This window comes from Sycon ciliatum, chromosome 4, assembly GCF_964019385.1.
Source record: "Sycon ciliatum chromosome 4, ocSycCili1.1, whole genome shotgun sequence".
NCBI classification, from domain to species: Eukaryota; Metazoa; Porifera; class Calcarea; order Leucosolenida; family Sycettidae; genus Sycon; species Sycon ciliatum.
In genome coordinates, this window is record NC_088646.1 from 27,432,477 (window position 1) to 27,450,046 (window position 17,570).

A 17,570-nucleotide genomic window follows, 5' to 3' on the forward strand; every position below is an offset into this window, starting at 1 on the left:
AGCACGCAGCAAAGCAAAAGACAGCCGACAGCGGAGTAAACCAATGACCTGGGAATAGTGAGATCCCGATGACTCGGCCTGCATCTGGCACAGTCTCTTGAGGAACACATTGCACAGCCTCCCACAACCACCATGCACAGAGAACACGAGAGGTGTGAAAGCGGCTCTTTCTACATTTGTGACTCTTGGCCCATATTCGTTCCACTTACGCCGCTCGTGCTGCTGGTACAATGCAGGAAGGGTTCTGGACCCGTAGGAAGGAGCATCTGGGCAAAATACCCTTACATCAAAAAAAGCTTCCTCCCCACGGGTCCAAAACCCTCGAGCGGCTATGTCCAGGCGCGCATCCTCTCGGCGGTTCGTTGACCGAAGAGGAAACCTCTCACCAGAAAGAGGTTGCAGCGCTGGTTCTGTCGAAACGGCAGTGCAGACTTCAGTCAATTCCCTCGCCAGCAGGTCACGTATCTCGTTATGACGAAGTGTCGGGAAGCCGCCCCTGGCGCAACATAGCTGATGCTCAACTGAGAACAGCTCACCACACACACAGGTTGCTGGTGTATTGGCTAGCGGCCATGCATATCTCAATGCCAGAGCATCCCGGAAGTCACGCTTGGTGAGACGAAAGCCATGCTCCGCCAGGGGCAGCACGCTCAGCCATGAGGATGATCCTTTCTCCGTGTGTTCTTCTATTCGTCGCTTCGTCATCTCATCGCTCGTGTCCACTATTTTGTTCCTGGCTGCCTTTGCGCGCTCCCGGTTTTCGGTGTGGACGACACGCTTTTTGTGACGCATTTCATCGATCATCCTCTGAAAGGGGGTACCAGCACCAGCAACATCAGCAGCCACATCCGGTCCAGGGTTTGAGTTGCCAGCGACCTCCCGCGGCTGCACCTCCGTTGCCGTCATCGTGGGAGTGGGAGACGCTCCACCACGGTCAGCAGTATCTGCAGAAGCCGGCACATCTCCAGCGAGAGAAATTGGATCGCTATCCTTAGCGAAATCGCCCAGAACCTCCTTCACCATAGGTCCGGACACTTGCTTGGAGCCCTGGTGCTCAAACCGTGGTCGAGTCGTGAGGTCCGGAAGGGCCATCCCACCATCCCGTGTCGGGAGCTTTAGAATATCAATGTCTTTCAGAGGCACGCTCGGTTGTCCCACGAGCTCCGGTAGAAGTGAGGAGTGAAGCTCCCGCTCCAACGGCACCAAGTCCTCCGCAGAAACAGCCATAGTTCGAAACACATAGTTCCATCTGTTGACTAAGCCATGGGTCAACGCAGAGTATGCTGCATGCGGCTCTGATGCGGCATAATTTGCTAAAATCTCTGTATGTTTCGCCCACTCTTCTACTTTTGTCTCTTTGAATTCTCCGAGGAATGCCTCAGTCCCGATAGCAGCGCCCAGATACTGTACGCCACGAGACTTGACGTGGATAGTTGTGTCACCAAAAGTCTCGGCAGCCAAGGACTCAAAGCCAGGCTTGACGAGTAGTTGCGTTTTTGTTTCGTTGATGTTGTAGCCGTATTTTTGGCCCTCTTCCTTAAGGAGGTTGTACCACTTTCGCAATGGGGAGAGCCCTCCGGCAGCTGCCGAGTCATCTGCAAACCATCCCTGGCACACATCTGCAACATTGGTTCCGACTGACTTGACGAGAGGGGTGAGAGCCGTGGCATAAATGGCCATCGCAAGAGGGTCACCCTGGGTTGTGCCCTCCTGTGACAATAAAGACTGGCCACCACGCACAAAGAGGGATGCAGGGTCTTGGTAAGTATTCAATGTTATTTGTGCTAGCGGGGGGCATACTCGAGCAATATTGTGCAATGCAGCGCGGCGATTCAAGCTATTGAAGGCATTGCGAGCATCGACTAGCAACACTGCCTCAGCCTTTTCCGAAGCAAAGGCAGCCGTCATTGAGTGCACCATAGCCTCCACCCCAGCCGGGATGCCCGTGCAGGCCTGAACTGGTCCGCAGGCTTGCATAATGTCGGGTTTCATCATGATGATGATGATGATGATGATGATGATGATGATGATGATCAGTCAAGAATTTCAGGAGTTATTGTTTGATGGGTCGTTAGATAGAGGCCGGTGTTTGTGAGACTGCAATCATTTAATGTTTCTTCCTTAGTGGTGTAGGTAGATTCTGTTTTGTAAGCATAGTAGGACTACTTTTGTTTTGTAAGTCAATCTCATTCTCCACGCTTTGCTGTCATTTGGTTGATGTTTTGAAGTAGTTTTTATGACCTGATGTTTGTTTTTTATATTTGTAGTTCTATTGTTGACATCTTTTGTCTTTTCTTTGGGTTAAAAGGTTAACTTCATCCTCGTTTTCCTATTGCCTTGTATTGGAATTTGCCCATAAAAGTGGCTACGGTGTGATAATGCATTTCTATAAATTATTTCGTGTTTTAACATTATTTTCAGAAAATTGCTCTTACAATACCTTGCGTTTCATATTCATAATATTGTTGCCCGTAAAAGCGGCTTGGTCACATGATGATGATGATGATGATGATGATGATGATGATGATGATGATGATGATGATTTTTTTTTTTTTTTTTGATGATGATTGAAGCCACTTCCTTGGGCAAACAAAACACAATTTCCCAAGATGAAGGAGTGGAACCCTACACAAATAATAGTTTAAATGAATCCAACGCAAAGATCGTTTTTCCATGAAATACAACAATTGAACACAATTACATGCTTAAAGGCATGAAAGCAACAAAACAGCAACAAAAGGGTAAGCGCCATACCAATCCCGCATGCACAGTCAGGACACAGCACGATACTTAACAAACTAGACCTGACTCGGCCACGGCATCATCATCATCATCATCATCATCGAATATGGGCCAAGAGTCACAAATGTAGAAAGAGCCGCTTTCACACCTCTCGTGTTCTCTGTGCATGGTGGTTGTGGGAGGCTGTGCAATGTGTTCCTCAAGAGACTGTGCCAGATGCAGGCCGAGTCATCGGGATCTCACTATTCCCAGGTCATTGGTTTACTCCGCTGTCGGCTGTCTTTTGCTTTGCTGCGTGCTGCTGTGTTGTGCATACGTGGGGCTCGGTCACGGTACCACCATCCGGCGAGATGTTTTCATGATGTCTCGATTGCCGTGGCCGAGTCAGGTCTAGTTTGTTAAGTATCGTGCTGTGTCCTGACTGTGCATGCGGGATTGGTATGGCGCTTACCCTTTTGTTGCTGTTTTGTTGCTTTCATGCCTTTAAGCATGTAATTGTGTTCATTTGTTGTATTTCATGGAAAAACGATCTTTGCGTTGGATTCATTTAAACTATTATTTGTGTAGGGTTCCACTCCTTCATCTTGGGAAATTGTGTTTTGTTTGCCCAAAGAAGTGGCTTCATCATCATCATCATCATCATCATCATCATCATCATCATCATCATCATCATGTAACCAAGCCGCTTTTACGGGCAACAATATTATGAATATGAAACGCAAGGTATTGTAAGAGCAATTTTCTGAAAATAATGTTAAAACACGAAGCAGCGTCTGTGTTGTCTCGATCACAAGCCCTGAGTCAGCTGAAGTCTCACGAGCGAAACAAGAAAAATCAATACGCCAGCCGTGTGGTTAACGTGGAGCGCGGCTCCTTCACGCCACTTGTGTTCTCGACGTACGGCTTTAGTGGCCCAGAAACTACTCAATTCCTGAAATCATTGGCCTCCCTGTTTGTTGAGCGCCATACTGAACTGAAGTACCCACTAGTAATGGGCATACTACGCACCCGTTTGTCTTTCTGCTTGCTGCGATGGGCAGTCACCTGCTTCCGCGGTTGCCGCGGTTCGTACGGCAAGAGGCGACAGCCGAACTCATTTCTGGCCCAGTGCCGCCAGGCGGAGTAGGGTGCTGCCTTTGGCCTCAACTTAATATAATGCTATTTGGTTTTTCCCCTTTTATTACTCTGTGTTCATTGCTTGTTTTTGTATTGATTTACTTCCTTGACTGCTTTTGTGTTTCATCATTTTCCGGTTTGTTTTGTGTTGATTTCCCCTGTTCACTTTACATATTGTAATGATATACATTTGCTTTGCCCGTAAAAGAGGCTTTTCTCATGATGATGATGATGATGATGATGATGATGATGATGATGATGATTTTTTTTTTTTGATGATGATGATGAAGCCACTTCTTTGGGCAAACAAAACACAATTTCCCAAGATGAAGGAGTGGAACCCTACACAAATAATAGTTTAAATGAATCCAACGCAAAGATCGTTTTTCCATGAAATACAACAATTGAACACAATTACATGCTTAAAGGCATGAAAGCAACAAAACAGCAACAAAAGGGTAAGCGCCATACCAATCCCGCATGCACAGTCAGGACACAGCACGATACTTAACAAACTAGACCTGACTCGGCCAGGGCAATCGAGACATCATGAAAACATCTCGCCGGATGGTGGTACCGTGACCGAGCCCCACGTATGCACAACACAGCAGCACGCAGCAAAGCAAAAGACAGCCGACAGCGGAGTAAACCAATGACCTGGGAATAGTGAGATCCCGATGACTCGGCCTGCATCTGGCACAGTCTCTTGAGGAACACATTGCACAGCCTCCCACAACCACCATGCACAGAGAACACGAGAGGTGTGAAAGCGGCTCTTTCTACATTTGTGACTCTTGGCCCATATTCGTTCCACTTACGCCGCTCGTGCTGCTGGTACAATGCAGGAAGGGTTCTGGACCCGTAGGAAGGAGCATCTGGGCAAAATACCCTTACATCAAAAAAAGCTTCCTCCCCACGGGTCCAAAACCCTCGAGCGGCTATGTCCAGGCGCGCATCCTCTCGGCGGTTCGTTGACCGAAGAGGAAACCTCTCACCAGAAAGAGGTTGCAGCGCTGGTTCTGTCGAAACGGCAGTGCAGACTTCAGTCAATTCCCTCGCCAGCAGGTCACGTATCTCGTTATGACGAAGTGTCGGGAAGCCGCCCCTGGCGCAACATAGCTGATGCTCAACTGAGAACAGCTCACCACACACACAGGTTGCTGGTGTATTGGCTAGCGGCCATGCATATCTCAATGCCAGAGCATCCCGGAAGTCACGCTTGGTGAGACGAAAGCCATGCTCCGCCAGGGGCAGCACGCTCAGCCATGAGGATGATCCTTTCTCCGTGTGTTCTTCTATTCGTCGCTTCGTCATCTCATCGCTCGTGTCCACTATTTTGTTCCTGGCTGCCTTTGCGCGCTCCCGGTTTTCGGTGTGGACGACACGCTTTTTGTGACGCATTTCATCGATCATCCTCTGAAAGGGGGTACCAGCACCAGCAACATCAGCAGCCACATCCGGTCCAGGGTTTGAGTTGCCAGCGACCTCCCGCGGCTGCACCTCCGTTGCCGTCATCGTGGGAGTGGGAGACGCTCCACCACGGTCAGCAGTATCTGCAGAAGCCGGCACATCTCCAGCGAGAGAAATTGGATCGCTATCCTTAGCGAAATCGCCCAGAACCTCCTTCACCATAGGTCCGGACACTTGCTTGGAGCCCTGGTGCTCAAACCGTGGTCGAGTCGTGAGGTCCGGAAGGGCCATCCCACCATCCCGTGTCGGGAGCTTTAGAATATCAATGTCTTTCAGAGGCACGCTCGGTTGTCCCACGAGCTCCGGTAGAAGTGAGGAGTGAAGCTCCCGCTCCAACGGCGCCAAGTCCTCCGCAGAAACAGCCATAGTTCGAAACACATAGTTCCATCTGTTGACTAAGCCATGGGTCAACGCAGAGTATGCTGCATGCGGCTCTGATGCGGCATAATTTGCCAAAATCTCTGTATGTTTCACCCACTCTTCTACTTTTGTCTCTTTGAATTCTCCGAGGAATGCCTCAGTCCCGATAGCAGCGCCCAGATACTGTACGCCACGAGACTTGACGTGGATAGTTGTGTCACCAAAAGTCTCGGCAGCCAAGGACTCAAAGCCAGGCTTGACGAGTAGTTGCGTTTTTGTTTCGTTGATGTTGTAGCCGTATTTTTGGCCCTCTTCCTTAAGGAGGTTGTACCACCTTCGCAATGGGGAGAGCCCTCCGGCAGCTGCCGAGTCATCTGCAAACCATCCCTGGCACACATCTGCAACATTGGTTCCGACTGACTTGACGAGAGGGGTGAGAGCCGTGGCATAAATGGCCATCGCAAGAGGGTCACCCTGGGTTGTGCCCTCCTGTGACAATAAAGACTGGCCACCACGCACAAATAGGGATGCAGGGTCTTGGTAAGTATTCAATGTTATTTGTGCTAGCGGGGGGCATACTCGAGCAATATTGTGCAATGCAGCGCGGCGATTCAAGCTATTGAAGGCATTGCGAGCATCGACTAGCAACACTGCCTCAGCCTTTTCCGAAGCAAAGGCAGCCGTCATTGAGTGCACCATAGCCTCCACCCCAGCCGGGATGCCCGTGCAGGCCTGAACTGGTCCGCAGGCTTGCATAATGTCGGGTTTCATCAGAAACAATGCCGCCTTGGAGCACAGTCTACGAAACACTTCACATACCCCTATTGGCCGAACGCCAGGGTTCTTGTTGAGGGCAATGAGTCTGCAAGCTGTGTACGGTGTGAGTGAGCCGGAGGGGACTGAGTCGGTACAGATCAAGCGTGTGAAGCACGCCACTGCCTCACGCAGATCAGTAGATGCACCTTTGTAACATGTGCATAGCCGCCGCCAAGCATCCGCGTCCAGGCCGGAAGGACCCGCAGAACCATGCAGAGAAAGGGCAGTGCGTTTGATCAACTCACCATTGACGCTGGCGAAGTAGATACTGCTGACATTGCCCGCCTCCTCCTGAAGCAGGATGTCCGGTGCTGCCGGTGCCGACCCCGGATGCTTCCCGACGAGAATTTCACGGACTGACTGGGATTGATGAGAATCAGAAATGATGTCGTCCATGCCCAAGACCGGTTTATCACACTTGGGCTTGGTTGCATTATCCAGCATTCTCAGTGCGCAGTGAACTCGGCCCTGTTCCATCAAGTGGCCAAACTCATGAGCAGGGTCTTCGCCACGCCTGGATCTCCGATTCTGCGATGTCTTGAGCATATGCTGAATAGTTCGACCCTCCTGCACTAGCTCCATATAGGAACCCTGGATCCATAAATTTAGTCTGCGACGAGTGTGGTCAGAGCACTCTGAGGCAGGGCAATTCCGACCTACTCGCTGGAGCACCAACGCTGGAAGCAGGAAGAAACGATATAGAGCAGTGGCTTCCGCTCCTCGGGACGAATTGAACTTTTGAAGTTCTGACGTGAGTGTCCGAACAAACTCTTTGCCAACACTGCCGGTCGGAGCCCGGAAGAGGTTCTTTTCCCAACTCGCCACCTCCTGATAGATGTCAGCCATGTCAAAAGGCATGGAGACCCGAGGGGTGGTGGGAACTGGAGAGGCAGCGTCAGGCTGGCTCGTGCCAAGCACCTGCGAAAATGGATCCACATCCGCATGACCAGAACCCGTAGCCTGCAAATCGATATTCCCCGTAGATGGGCATAGCTGGGGTTGGGATGAGATAAGAGTGGACCGTGAGTCATCCTCCCCATGCACTGCCTGTTGTACAGTACCCCCAGCGCCCGAATCCACACTCATCAGTGGCGCACCAGAGTCAGATTCCTCCAAACTGGTAAGCAAGTCAACCTGAGATGCTGTCGGAATCAATGCAGTTGCAGCAGAGGTGCCACTCTGAATAATCTGGGGCTGAGAGCTCGGGACCCCAGGCACCGAAGCAACATTACGACAGGTGCCAAGTCGACCCCTCCCAGGATAGCAGTTACTACAAACTCTGCCAGCCCTGACACAAGCGCATCGTATGCACGTACCCCCTGCTTGGCAGCGACAACATGGCACCGCGCTGGCTAGACCGCACTCGACTATGTCACTTGGGGAGAATGGCGAGGAATCAGAGCTGGGATGAATCCCAAGTGGGTGATCTACACGCAGCCAGGAGTCGACATCGCGCCTGCCACTGCCACAACCCTCATCTGCAGATGCAGTGGATTCATCAGAGCTATCCTCCGGTGATATGTTTCGCTGAGATGGCTGGCTGGCTGAACATCCTCCACCACCACTGACCACAATACCAGCGCCAACAGCGCCAGCAGGCTGCGAGGCGATGGATTCGGTTTGGTTGTGACAAAGGCTAGGGGTAGCTCTACCAGGGTAGCAGTCCACACAGCGCTTCTTCGCACGAACACATCTGCATCTAACACATTTGCGACCAATCTGGCAGTTGCAGCACGGCATCGCGACAGAACTGGCAGGGATAAGAGGTGTGAGGATGACTGAGGTGACGACTGCATCAGGACTGTACGACCAGAGTCACCAATCGTGTCAGAAACTGCCTCCAGCAGCAAGGCAGTCACACTCCTCTCCTCACTGGTCTAACACTGGCCATTGGGTGGCCATTGGGTGCCTCCAAAGGATAAAATGTGATGACCACTCCACCGAACAGCAACAGACAGCAGCGCCAGCCAAGTCAAGCTTCCCAGTTCCTCTCCAGCAACCAAGTCAACCAAGCAAACCAAGAGCCTCAGAATTGCCAACCGTTCTCCACTGATGAATGATGATGATGATGATGATGATGATGATTATGATGATGATGATGATGATGATGCCTCCAAGCGTGCCTGGTGATATGGCAAGGAGCGATTTGTCGGATACTGCCCAGTCAGAGGGCTCCGGTGATACAACCCAGGAGGTTGCCGACCGAGTGAGGCTCTCCAATCATGATCCCGTCCGCGATGCTGTTGGGGACACCCGCCAGCTGGCACGCTCGACTCGGACAAGCAAAATGCGGAGCCTATGCAGCCGGCAACAAGACATTAAGGCGGACTTGAGCTCGGAGCAACAATTTCTTGTTGAAATCGCGTCCGAAAAGGGAGTATCGTCATGGTTGACTGTTGCCCCGCGGTGGCAAGATGGAACCATCCTGAAGAAATCCGACTTCCGTGATGCCCTGTGCATCCGCTATGGGCGAAGGTTGAGTGGGCTACCCGATTCATGTGTTTGTGGTGTGCCTCTCAGCCCCGCTCATGCACTTACCTGTGCCACTGGCGGCTATACCATTGCCCGTCACAATGAGGTGCGGGACTTGGTTGCTGGACTACTGAGGGAGGCTGGAGTGGTGGACGTAGAGACGGAGCCCCGGCTATTGCCCTGCAGCAGTGAGCATTTGCCTGGTGGTCGTTCCCTCAACCGATGCGCAGAAGCTCGTCTGGATGTGCGGGCTCGCGGCTTTTGGTCGTGGCAACAGGACGCTTACTTTGATGTGCGGATCACTCATCCCGCAGCGTCTGTGTTGTCTCGATCACAAGCCCTGAGTCAGCTGAAGTCTCACGAGCGAAACAAGAAAAATCAATACGCCAGCCGTGTGGTTAACGTGGAGCGCGGCTCCTTCACGCCACTTGTGTTCTCGACGTACGGCTTTAGTGGCCCAGAAACTACTCAATTCCTGAAATCATTGGCCTCCCTGTTTGTTGAGCGCCATACTGAACTGAAGTACCCACTAGTAATGGGCATACTACGCACCCGTTTGTCTTTCTGCTTGCTGCGATGGGCAGTCACCTGCTTCCGCGGTTGCCGCGGTTCGTACGGCAAGAGGCGACAGCCGAACTCATTTCTGGCCCAGTGCCGCCAGGCGGAGTAGGGTGCTGCCTTTGGCCTCAACTTAATATAATGCTATTTGGTTTTTCCCCTTTTATTACTCTGTGTTCATTGCTTGTTTTTGTATTGATTTACTTCCTTGACTGCTTTTGTGTTTCATCATTTTCCGGTTGGTTTTGTGTTGATTTCCCCTGTTCACTTTACATATTGTAATGATATACATTTGCTTTGCCCGTAAAAGAGGCTTTTCTCATGATGATGATGATGATGATGATGATGATGATGATGATGATGATGATGATGATGATGATGATGATGATGATGATGATGATGATGATGATGATGATGACTAGGTGTTGTACGAGCAGCATATTGAAGCTGCAGTGCTGGCCAAAGAAATCCAACCTCGTGAATAAAGTAGCGCCGAGTTAGAGTGCACGGACTAGTGTGTGTAGTGCTAGGGCTGCGTAGCGCCCGGCAATGCTATTTTATTCATGAGTTGTTGGATTTCTTTGGCCAGCACTGTACGTTTCGTGCTGACAGTTTGTCCGACCTTGTCTTGTTTTTGTTTTAGGCACCATTTAGACAACGTAAGGAGAAGGTCTCCAGGGAGGAGGTTGAGAGAAGAACGAAGGAAGACGAGGTCCAGTACTCTTCAAACTTCACAGACGAAGCTAGAGAATTGTGCTCAAAGGTAAAGAGGAGAGGATGATGTACATGTGTACGTGTGTGCGTGCGTGCGTGTGTGTGTGTGTGTGTGGAATCTGTTGAATGGTGTAATCCCAGCACAAGTTGGCTATGACAAGCTTGCTCCAAAGTACACTGGATATGCAGTGGTCTGGCTTGGATTGTGTAGCTTTGCTCTTCGATCCGTATGGTAACACATTGCTTGGTCTAATTCCATTTTCTTCTTCTGTAGCTTCTGGAAAAGAATTATCAGAATCGGCTGAGCAAAGCACATCACATTAAGAGGCTGAGTTTCTTCCAGTCCATATCTTGGCCACATCTTGAGGCTGGTCTTGTTGATCCACCTTACGAGCCTGATGTAAGTACCATAGTTCCCCGAATGTAAATCTCAAAGAGTATACAAGGAACAAATTGGAACTGGGTGACGCAGGGAAATGAACTGGTCGGAGCACGGCTAAGTTGCACGCAATTTCCGTACCGTCCCTTATCTCCAGCCCGCATGTATACCTGTGTTCTCATCATCATGATCAACCTAAAGCGGGATTCACAGAAGCTTTTTTGCTATGCGACACGCGATGCGACGTGATCTGCGACGGACGCGTGCGATGCGAACTCGCGAAATACCATTCACAGAAGAAGTCAGCGATGCGACAATGCCCTGCTGATTTGGCGCGAAGTTCAATGTAGGTGGGTACGTCACCATGGTATTTGCGCGGTTTGGTACAACTTCTACAAATTTATTGGCAACTCTTGAACCTTTGTACAACTTTGCTGTAGAAAAGGTCAAATTCGTACGCCAAATCGCTTGTCGCATCGCAAAAGTTGAGCCAAGCTCAACTTCTGCGATGGCCCAGTTGCGGCAGTTGCGTGGGGTGCGAGATGGCTGCGATTTGGGGATTTCCCGGTTTCGCGCGTGTCGCATCGCAAAAAACTTCTGTGAATCCCGCTTTAGTCTCTGAGTTAGTAGGACGGAAGTTACGATCCGAGGAACATGAAAATAAAGTACAAAATAGTACAATCCTAACATTTTCCTATGACTCGAGAAACACTATCAATTACGTTACTATCAGATTGACAGTAAGAGCTTTTTAAGTTAGAGCCCACTCTATTGCGGTAAATTTCAGTAACCAGTGCCAGTCATAGTATATGGTCTCTAATTTCAGGGGTCGCACTTGTGTACTTAGACATCGCAGCCATTTTTGATTCATCACGCACGCAGCACGTGCGCGTCAGGGTAAGCCTATCAGAGTTACGGAAAATTCAAAATTTGGGCGATTTGTAAAGGGTTCCTTGGCAGCAGTCGTTCTATCTACAGCATCGAAAATCGCAGGTCTGCTCCTGGGGCCAAGTACGCGGACATCTATCGAAAGAAATTTTGAAATCGGTCAAGTAGAACGGAAATACGGTAATACGGTACATTTCCACCTGTTTCACCGTACTTCACCGTATCTTGACAATAAATCGCTGCTCTTTATCACAAATTTGATTCGATAGATCTCAAGAGGAGATCGCAATGAAAACTTTGAGCCCTCAACCATCAGAATCGGACCAGAAATGGCTGCCAAGGAACATTTTGAAGATCACACTTACGGCAAGAAGTGCAAGTGTCGCTCAGTTTGAGCTGGGCGGCAGGGTGTCACTGTCAGTCACAGTGTTACTAGTGCTAGCAGGGCATTCACTCGACGGCGTGGATATGGCAGGGAAAGATCTCGCTGCAGCAATACTCTGCACTGCCGCACACGTTCCAGGGTTGTTCTGCACGGCATGTGTCCACCCTTCCTTCTCCAGCACGTCGATGCGCTGCTGGTGGTCTTGCCTCCTGCGATGGCGCTGCAGGATTCCCTGGTAGGTTTCCGCAGCAGTAAATGATGTCGCCTGTGACATACCGGCTTGGAGCTGCTTTCGTACTACGCTGAGGCGTTCGGCAGTGGCTGTTGAGGCGTATTCACCCATGGCAGCGGCGATCTCATGTGCCGTGGCATCTACAAAACCCAGGTGTGGAAACGAGGAAAAGATAATTCGATTGTTCCTATTATTTTTGAAGGCAACCGTGGACACGCACGTGTGGAGATTTAGCAATCCAATATTGCAGAATAAGTGCAATGCTCATCATGTCACATAAACATTTGGAACCATTCTGATTCAGTGGTGATAGTGGCTTACCTGTGATCTTCTTCCGCTTTCCTGCTGATGTTGGCCGTGACTGCTTGCTGTAAAGAATGTTCTCTACGAACAGGTGGGTAGCTTGCTTACTCTGCTCAGAGTCAGACGCCGTTAAGTGGATGTTAGCCAGGTTGAACTGACGCTCTGCCATTGCGTTGTTCACGGGTAACGTGAATATGTGCTTACAAAACCACGTCCACGTACACGGCTCTTTCTCGGCATCGATGGTGCTGGGTGATGCCTTCTTCGCTAGGTCTATGATCTCCGCTGCCATGCCATCTGGCATTGGCCATTTCGCCATCCAGTCCGTCATGCCCGACACATCGGCAGACACCAGCGCAAGCACCTCAAACTCTCGAAACCAATGGCATGAAGAGTCTTGGAGGAGATGCTTTTGCCTGTCAAGCAATCCGTTCTGGTGGCACACAGCAGCAAGAGTGAATGGACACTTTAACGAGGTTGCTGCTGAAAGTAACTCTCTGTACAACGTGTTCCGGTCAATGCCGTCTGGCAACCATGGCAGTCCATCAGTATTACTGTCCACTGGCTGAGCTGGCAGGACTGGAGACTGAGCTGGCAGGACTGGAGACTTCTTGACTGTCCTGCACTGGCGGTAGAAACTCTTCAGGTGTTCTCTACGGAGAGATGTCAAAAAGGGGATATAAAATCTTATGAGATTTGCTTGAAAAAGTATCAGAACTGTTGTTACTTTGAAACGGACTCTGGAATTCACCATAGGATGTTATTGAATTTGAGAGTACACACAATTCCTTTCCTCTTTTGTTTAAACCGATGCCATCGTTAATGCTTGGTGTATTGTATTTTTTCATCTGCTTCTGAATGATCATTGCCAGTGCCTGTACAATTAAATTATTTAGGGTAGTGTTCAAGTCACAGTATTGTTTGGTCAGTTTTGCTGGATAGTACGCCAAGGCTACATGTAGAAGCCATTGCACCAAATTAATGATTGGTATAGAGCTTGTTTCCAGGCATACGTGTCAACATAAAATGTTATTCCCGTAGCTATGCAGAAGACGTTACTTCAGTAACGTCTGGCGCTAGCCAGGGTCCACAAAGCTTTAATTTGGTATTTGTTTGTTTGTTTGTGTCACGCCTGGCGCTATCCTGTATCTGTCCCGTACCGTACCATCAAACACAGCTGGCCACAAACAGCTGGACACAATATTCAAATAGGGCTTTCAAATGCAAGATCATAACGTGAAGCAACTTGAAAGAATGAGTATGAATGCGAAGTGTATTTGGGAATGCATGTAGGGCGATAGCGCGGGTTCGAATCCCAGGTTATGCCTAAAAAATAGGAGAATTGAAAAATTTATAACATCCCTATGCTTTTTTTGCCTGGGTCATCAAGGTGGTAGACGGTGTCGTATTACCCTCGACCGTATCTGTCCTGTACCGTACCATCAAAGACGGCTGGCCACAAACAGCTGGCCACGATATTCAAATAGGGCTTTCAAATGCAAGATCATAACGTGAAGCAACTTGGAAGAATTAGTATGTATGCGAAGTGTATCGGGGGGATGCATGCTGGGCGATAGTGCGGGTTCGAATCCCAGGTTATGTCTTGAAATTAAATAGGAGAAATGAAAAATTTATAACATCCCTATGCTTTTTTTGCCTAGGTCATCAAGGCAAAAAAGCATAGAGCAGAGCCCTGCGCTTCCAAGCTCTCTCGTTGTGGTTGCATCGTTGACGCATATGTCGGAGACAGGAGATTCGAAAAGAAGACGGAGTTGCTTTCAGCAGCTGAATCGAAAAGAGCAGCTTTGGCGTCAGAGGTGATTTTTGGTTGATTTTTGGATGCTTTCATGCACGGATATGCTAGTCACAGGCGCCTCGGTGTCACCCACGTGACCAAAAACGCACGCGCTGGGCACGCACTCAAAAGCAAGATGGCCGCGATGTCGAGAGCCGATCCTGATAGCAAGTGCGACCCCTAAATTTCACAACATTAACATTTCTCTTAGTACGAACAGAAAGGGTCTGGTACAGTAGAAAAGAGGTTACCTGTTGGATTATGTCTGTCAATGTTGGCGTACATGTTGAAACCTTCGGGATGAAATAGATGTCCCGAAATACCTAAATTTGTGCCGACAAATTCTGAGATTTCAGTTGCTTGCTTGGCCTTCCTGGAGATGTAAAGCGGGGGCAAGGAAAGGGAACCTTACTTTACTTTTATAATATCATGCTGTGTCTGACCAATGCAGGCTTCCTGAACTGTTCTGGGCTGATCTAGATAGGTGTTGTCTACTTGTTTGCTGTGCGTGTGCTGCAGAAAAACCTTGTCTATGCCAAGGATGTACTGGATATCGATGAGTTCACCTCAGTGCATGGCGTTGTGATTGACGGAGACGACAAGGAGTTTCACTCGCGCTTCGCTTCTGGCTGTGTCTCTGAGCCGTGGCAGCAGGAAGTAAGTAACTTAGTACACTTCTGTTGAGTTTCTCTCTGTAATTGATACTGAAGTTACTTTGTGAATGTAGAACTTGTGAATTGCAACACATTTTGTTATGCTGAACACTTAGATGAAAATCCTCTCTGTATCAAACTATCCCCCCCCCCCCCCCCCCTCCCTCTCTCCAGTTCTGTGCTGTCTCTGGGCGTGAGTGTGCCATTTCTCTATGCTCAGTACTAACATTCTCATTGCGAGTATCCTCTGCACCGTTATCTGTTGCCACATACAGTATCAAAGCTCATGCTTCGAAGAACATAGGACCCACTTGTCCAGGCTGGAAAGATCTTATTAGGCAAGAAAAGAGGCTAGGTTCTTATTTTCTTTCTTTGACCCAATACGGTCACCGAAATGGCTATTATTTTTACGATATCTATGTTCTGTAACATCCTGTCGTGTGCCAGTTGTGGGGTGCTATGATGGTGACCAATAACTGAAGCATGTGCTGCGATAGCAAAGACTTCAAGAAAAAAAGAAAAAAAGCGTGCACTGGTGTGGCTGCGCAGCACACCAAATGTGCACTGGTCTGGCTGCACAGCACACCGAATGTGCACTGGTCTGGCTGCACAGCACACCGAATGTGCACTGGTCTGGCTGCACAGCACACCGAATGTGCACTGGTCTGGCTGCACAGCACACCGAATGTGCACTGGTCTGGCTGCACAGCACACCAAATGTGCACTGGTCTGGCTGCACAGCACATCAAATGTGCATTGGTTTGGCTGCGCAGCACACCGAATGTGCACTGGTCTGGCGAGATAGGGTAACTTTGCTTCATGGTCTGTATAGCAAGTTGGTAGCACATTGCTCGGTCTTATGCCGTTTTCTTCTTCTTTTTCTTCTCCCCTGTGCGTGCTCTTCTTTACCTACTAATGCGTTGTGCTTAGTTGATTGACGAGAAAGTCTTTGCGGAGCTCAATGCCTATGGTCCTGACGACACGCGAAGTCCTGACCTAATACCCTGTGAAGTTGAGGAGGCACCGCGTAGTAGTGGCATCTTCAGTTGGTTCAGACGACAGCGGGTAGGTTGAAGCCATTTTCCTACTGCTTCATTGTCGATGGGAGTATGATGTTGGTTATAGTACGTGGTGTGTCGCTATTAGTTCCGCCACTTGAATGCCAGGAGATGCAAGCACGTATCGTCGGGACTTGACCGAGTTCAGTTGCACGCATGAACGCTGTCTTCGTATATATTTTTGTGTTAAATTATTGGGTATCTATGGTGGGTGTCCATGTTCTTTTCCTTCTATTTCTTTTCTTTTTCTGTTTGTCTCTCTTGATGCTCTTTTCATAATGTGAGCATCATGTCTTCTGCTTATAAAAGAACGTTTTGCTGCTTCTGTTATTGTTGGATTGTGTGTGTTCACTGGCAGTCGTCCACGTCTGGATCGCGCTCTGCAGGGTCGGTTTCGTCACCGACAGCTTCACCGACGACCGGAGCAGCTGTGATCGAGAAGGCGCCAAGCGCGTCTCCCGCATCCGCCAGCGCAATACCAACTCCTTGATCGGTGTCGTACTTTGCTTCTCTTTCTCTCTCTCATCACTGGCAACGAACTAATGTATATGCTTCCATGGAAGTCTTGCTTGAATTTTGTCCGTATTATTCGGTGAGCTGCGGATGTGTCCGCTTTCCTTTGTTATGGTGGTGATGATGCTGCTGATGGTTGCACCGGTGATGTTGGTTTTCCATTGAGGGGTTCAGTCATCTGCAACACTATGGTACTGTTATTGTCTGGGATGTTCCTTGCCCCAACCTAGTGCCAATCGTAGTGGCACTCTAAAAGCTGTAAACGAAAACGGCTTGATTCACGTCTTGAGTTGCTGTATCCGTCCAGTCTGGCCATGGCTAGAGGTTGCAGGCCGAGGTCTGGCACACACTCACAGTCATGCTACTACTACTGCTGTTGCTGCTGCTGCGCCTGGTACCATGGCCGTTCTTGTTCCAGTCTGGTAATTTTCCAGCTGACATTGAACAAACTGTGTCCGCGCCGGTCAGCCTCCATTGACAATTCTCAAGAGCCCAACTAGCACCAAGCTGAACACTGATCTCGTAGCGGTGAACTAATACCCTACGAGTCTTGTTGATGTCTATTTGCCTGTACATAGTATAGTGTTGCTCAGATGCTGCTCAGATGCTCCGTACTTTAGACCTGGTAACATAATATTGCACGCGCGTGCACACCTCTGTCTTAACTCACCTCGCTTCCAATCGCTTCGCAGGCCGTCTTCCGCCGAGCCTCGACAGCTGCGCACTCTGACGCTGTGTACAGATTATATTCCTACTTTCCCGCTAGAGCCTCTCTGCTTCTATTTTCATTCCTCTCCCGTTGATCTCCGCTTCATGGCTGCTCCTTGTGGCTCCTCCAGTACAGCTACAGCTACAGCTACTCTTAGAAGTGTCTAGTGAAGCCAGACATGGTGGTGACTGACATTATTGCCACTAATTTGCTACTGATTGCTAATCACTCGTGACCGTAGTAATGCCGAATCAACGATACTTTTACCAGTAATAAATTAACTTTCCAATGACTGTATATCTCGCCTCTAACTACTGTAGCTCCAGTGGTATCAACCATCCCTCTGTGTTCGCACACGCGTACGTGTGTGCATGCATAGTGTGTGTGCAGGGGGTTGCGTGCACTTG

The 17,570-nt window shown here is 49.4% G+C and overlaps 1 protein-coding gene across 1 annotated transcript in view; it reads left to right on the forward strand.

Moving 5' to 3' along the window:
- LOC135815392 (G protein-coupled receptor kinase 5-like) overlaps positions 1–17,460 on the forward strand; it is a 30,611-nt gene extending 13,151 nt beyond the window's left edge. Inside the window, exons 13-17 of the mRNA XM_065328682.1 lie at positions 10,178–10,297; positions 10,523–10,648; positions 14,750–14,887; positions 15,814–15,948; positions 16,300–17,460. Coding sequence (XP_065184754.1) covers positions 10,178–10,297; positions 10,523–10,648; positions 14,750–14,887; positions 15,814–15,948; positions 16,300–16,431 — 651 coding nt within the window. The 3' untranslated portion in view covers positions 16,432–17,460. The remainder of the gene's footprint in view (positions 1–10,177; positions 10,298–10,522; positions 10,649–14,749; positions 14,888–15,813; positions 15,949–16,299) is intronic.
- The last annotated feature ends 110 nt before the right edge of the window (positions 17,461–17,570 follow it).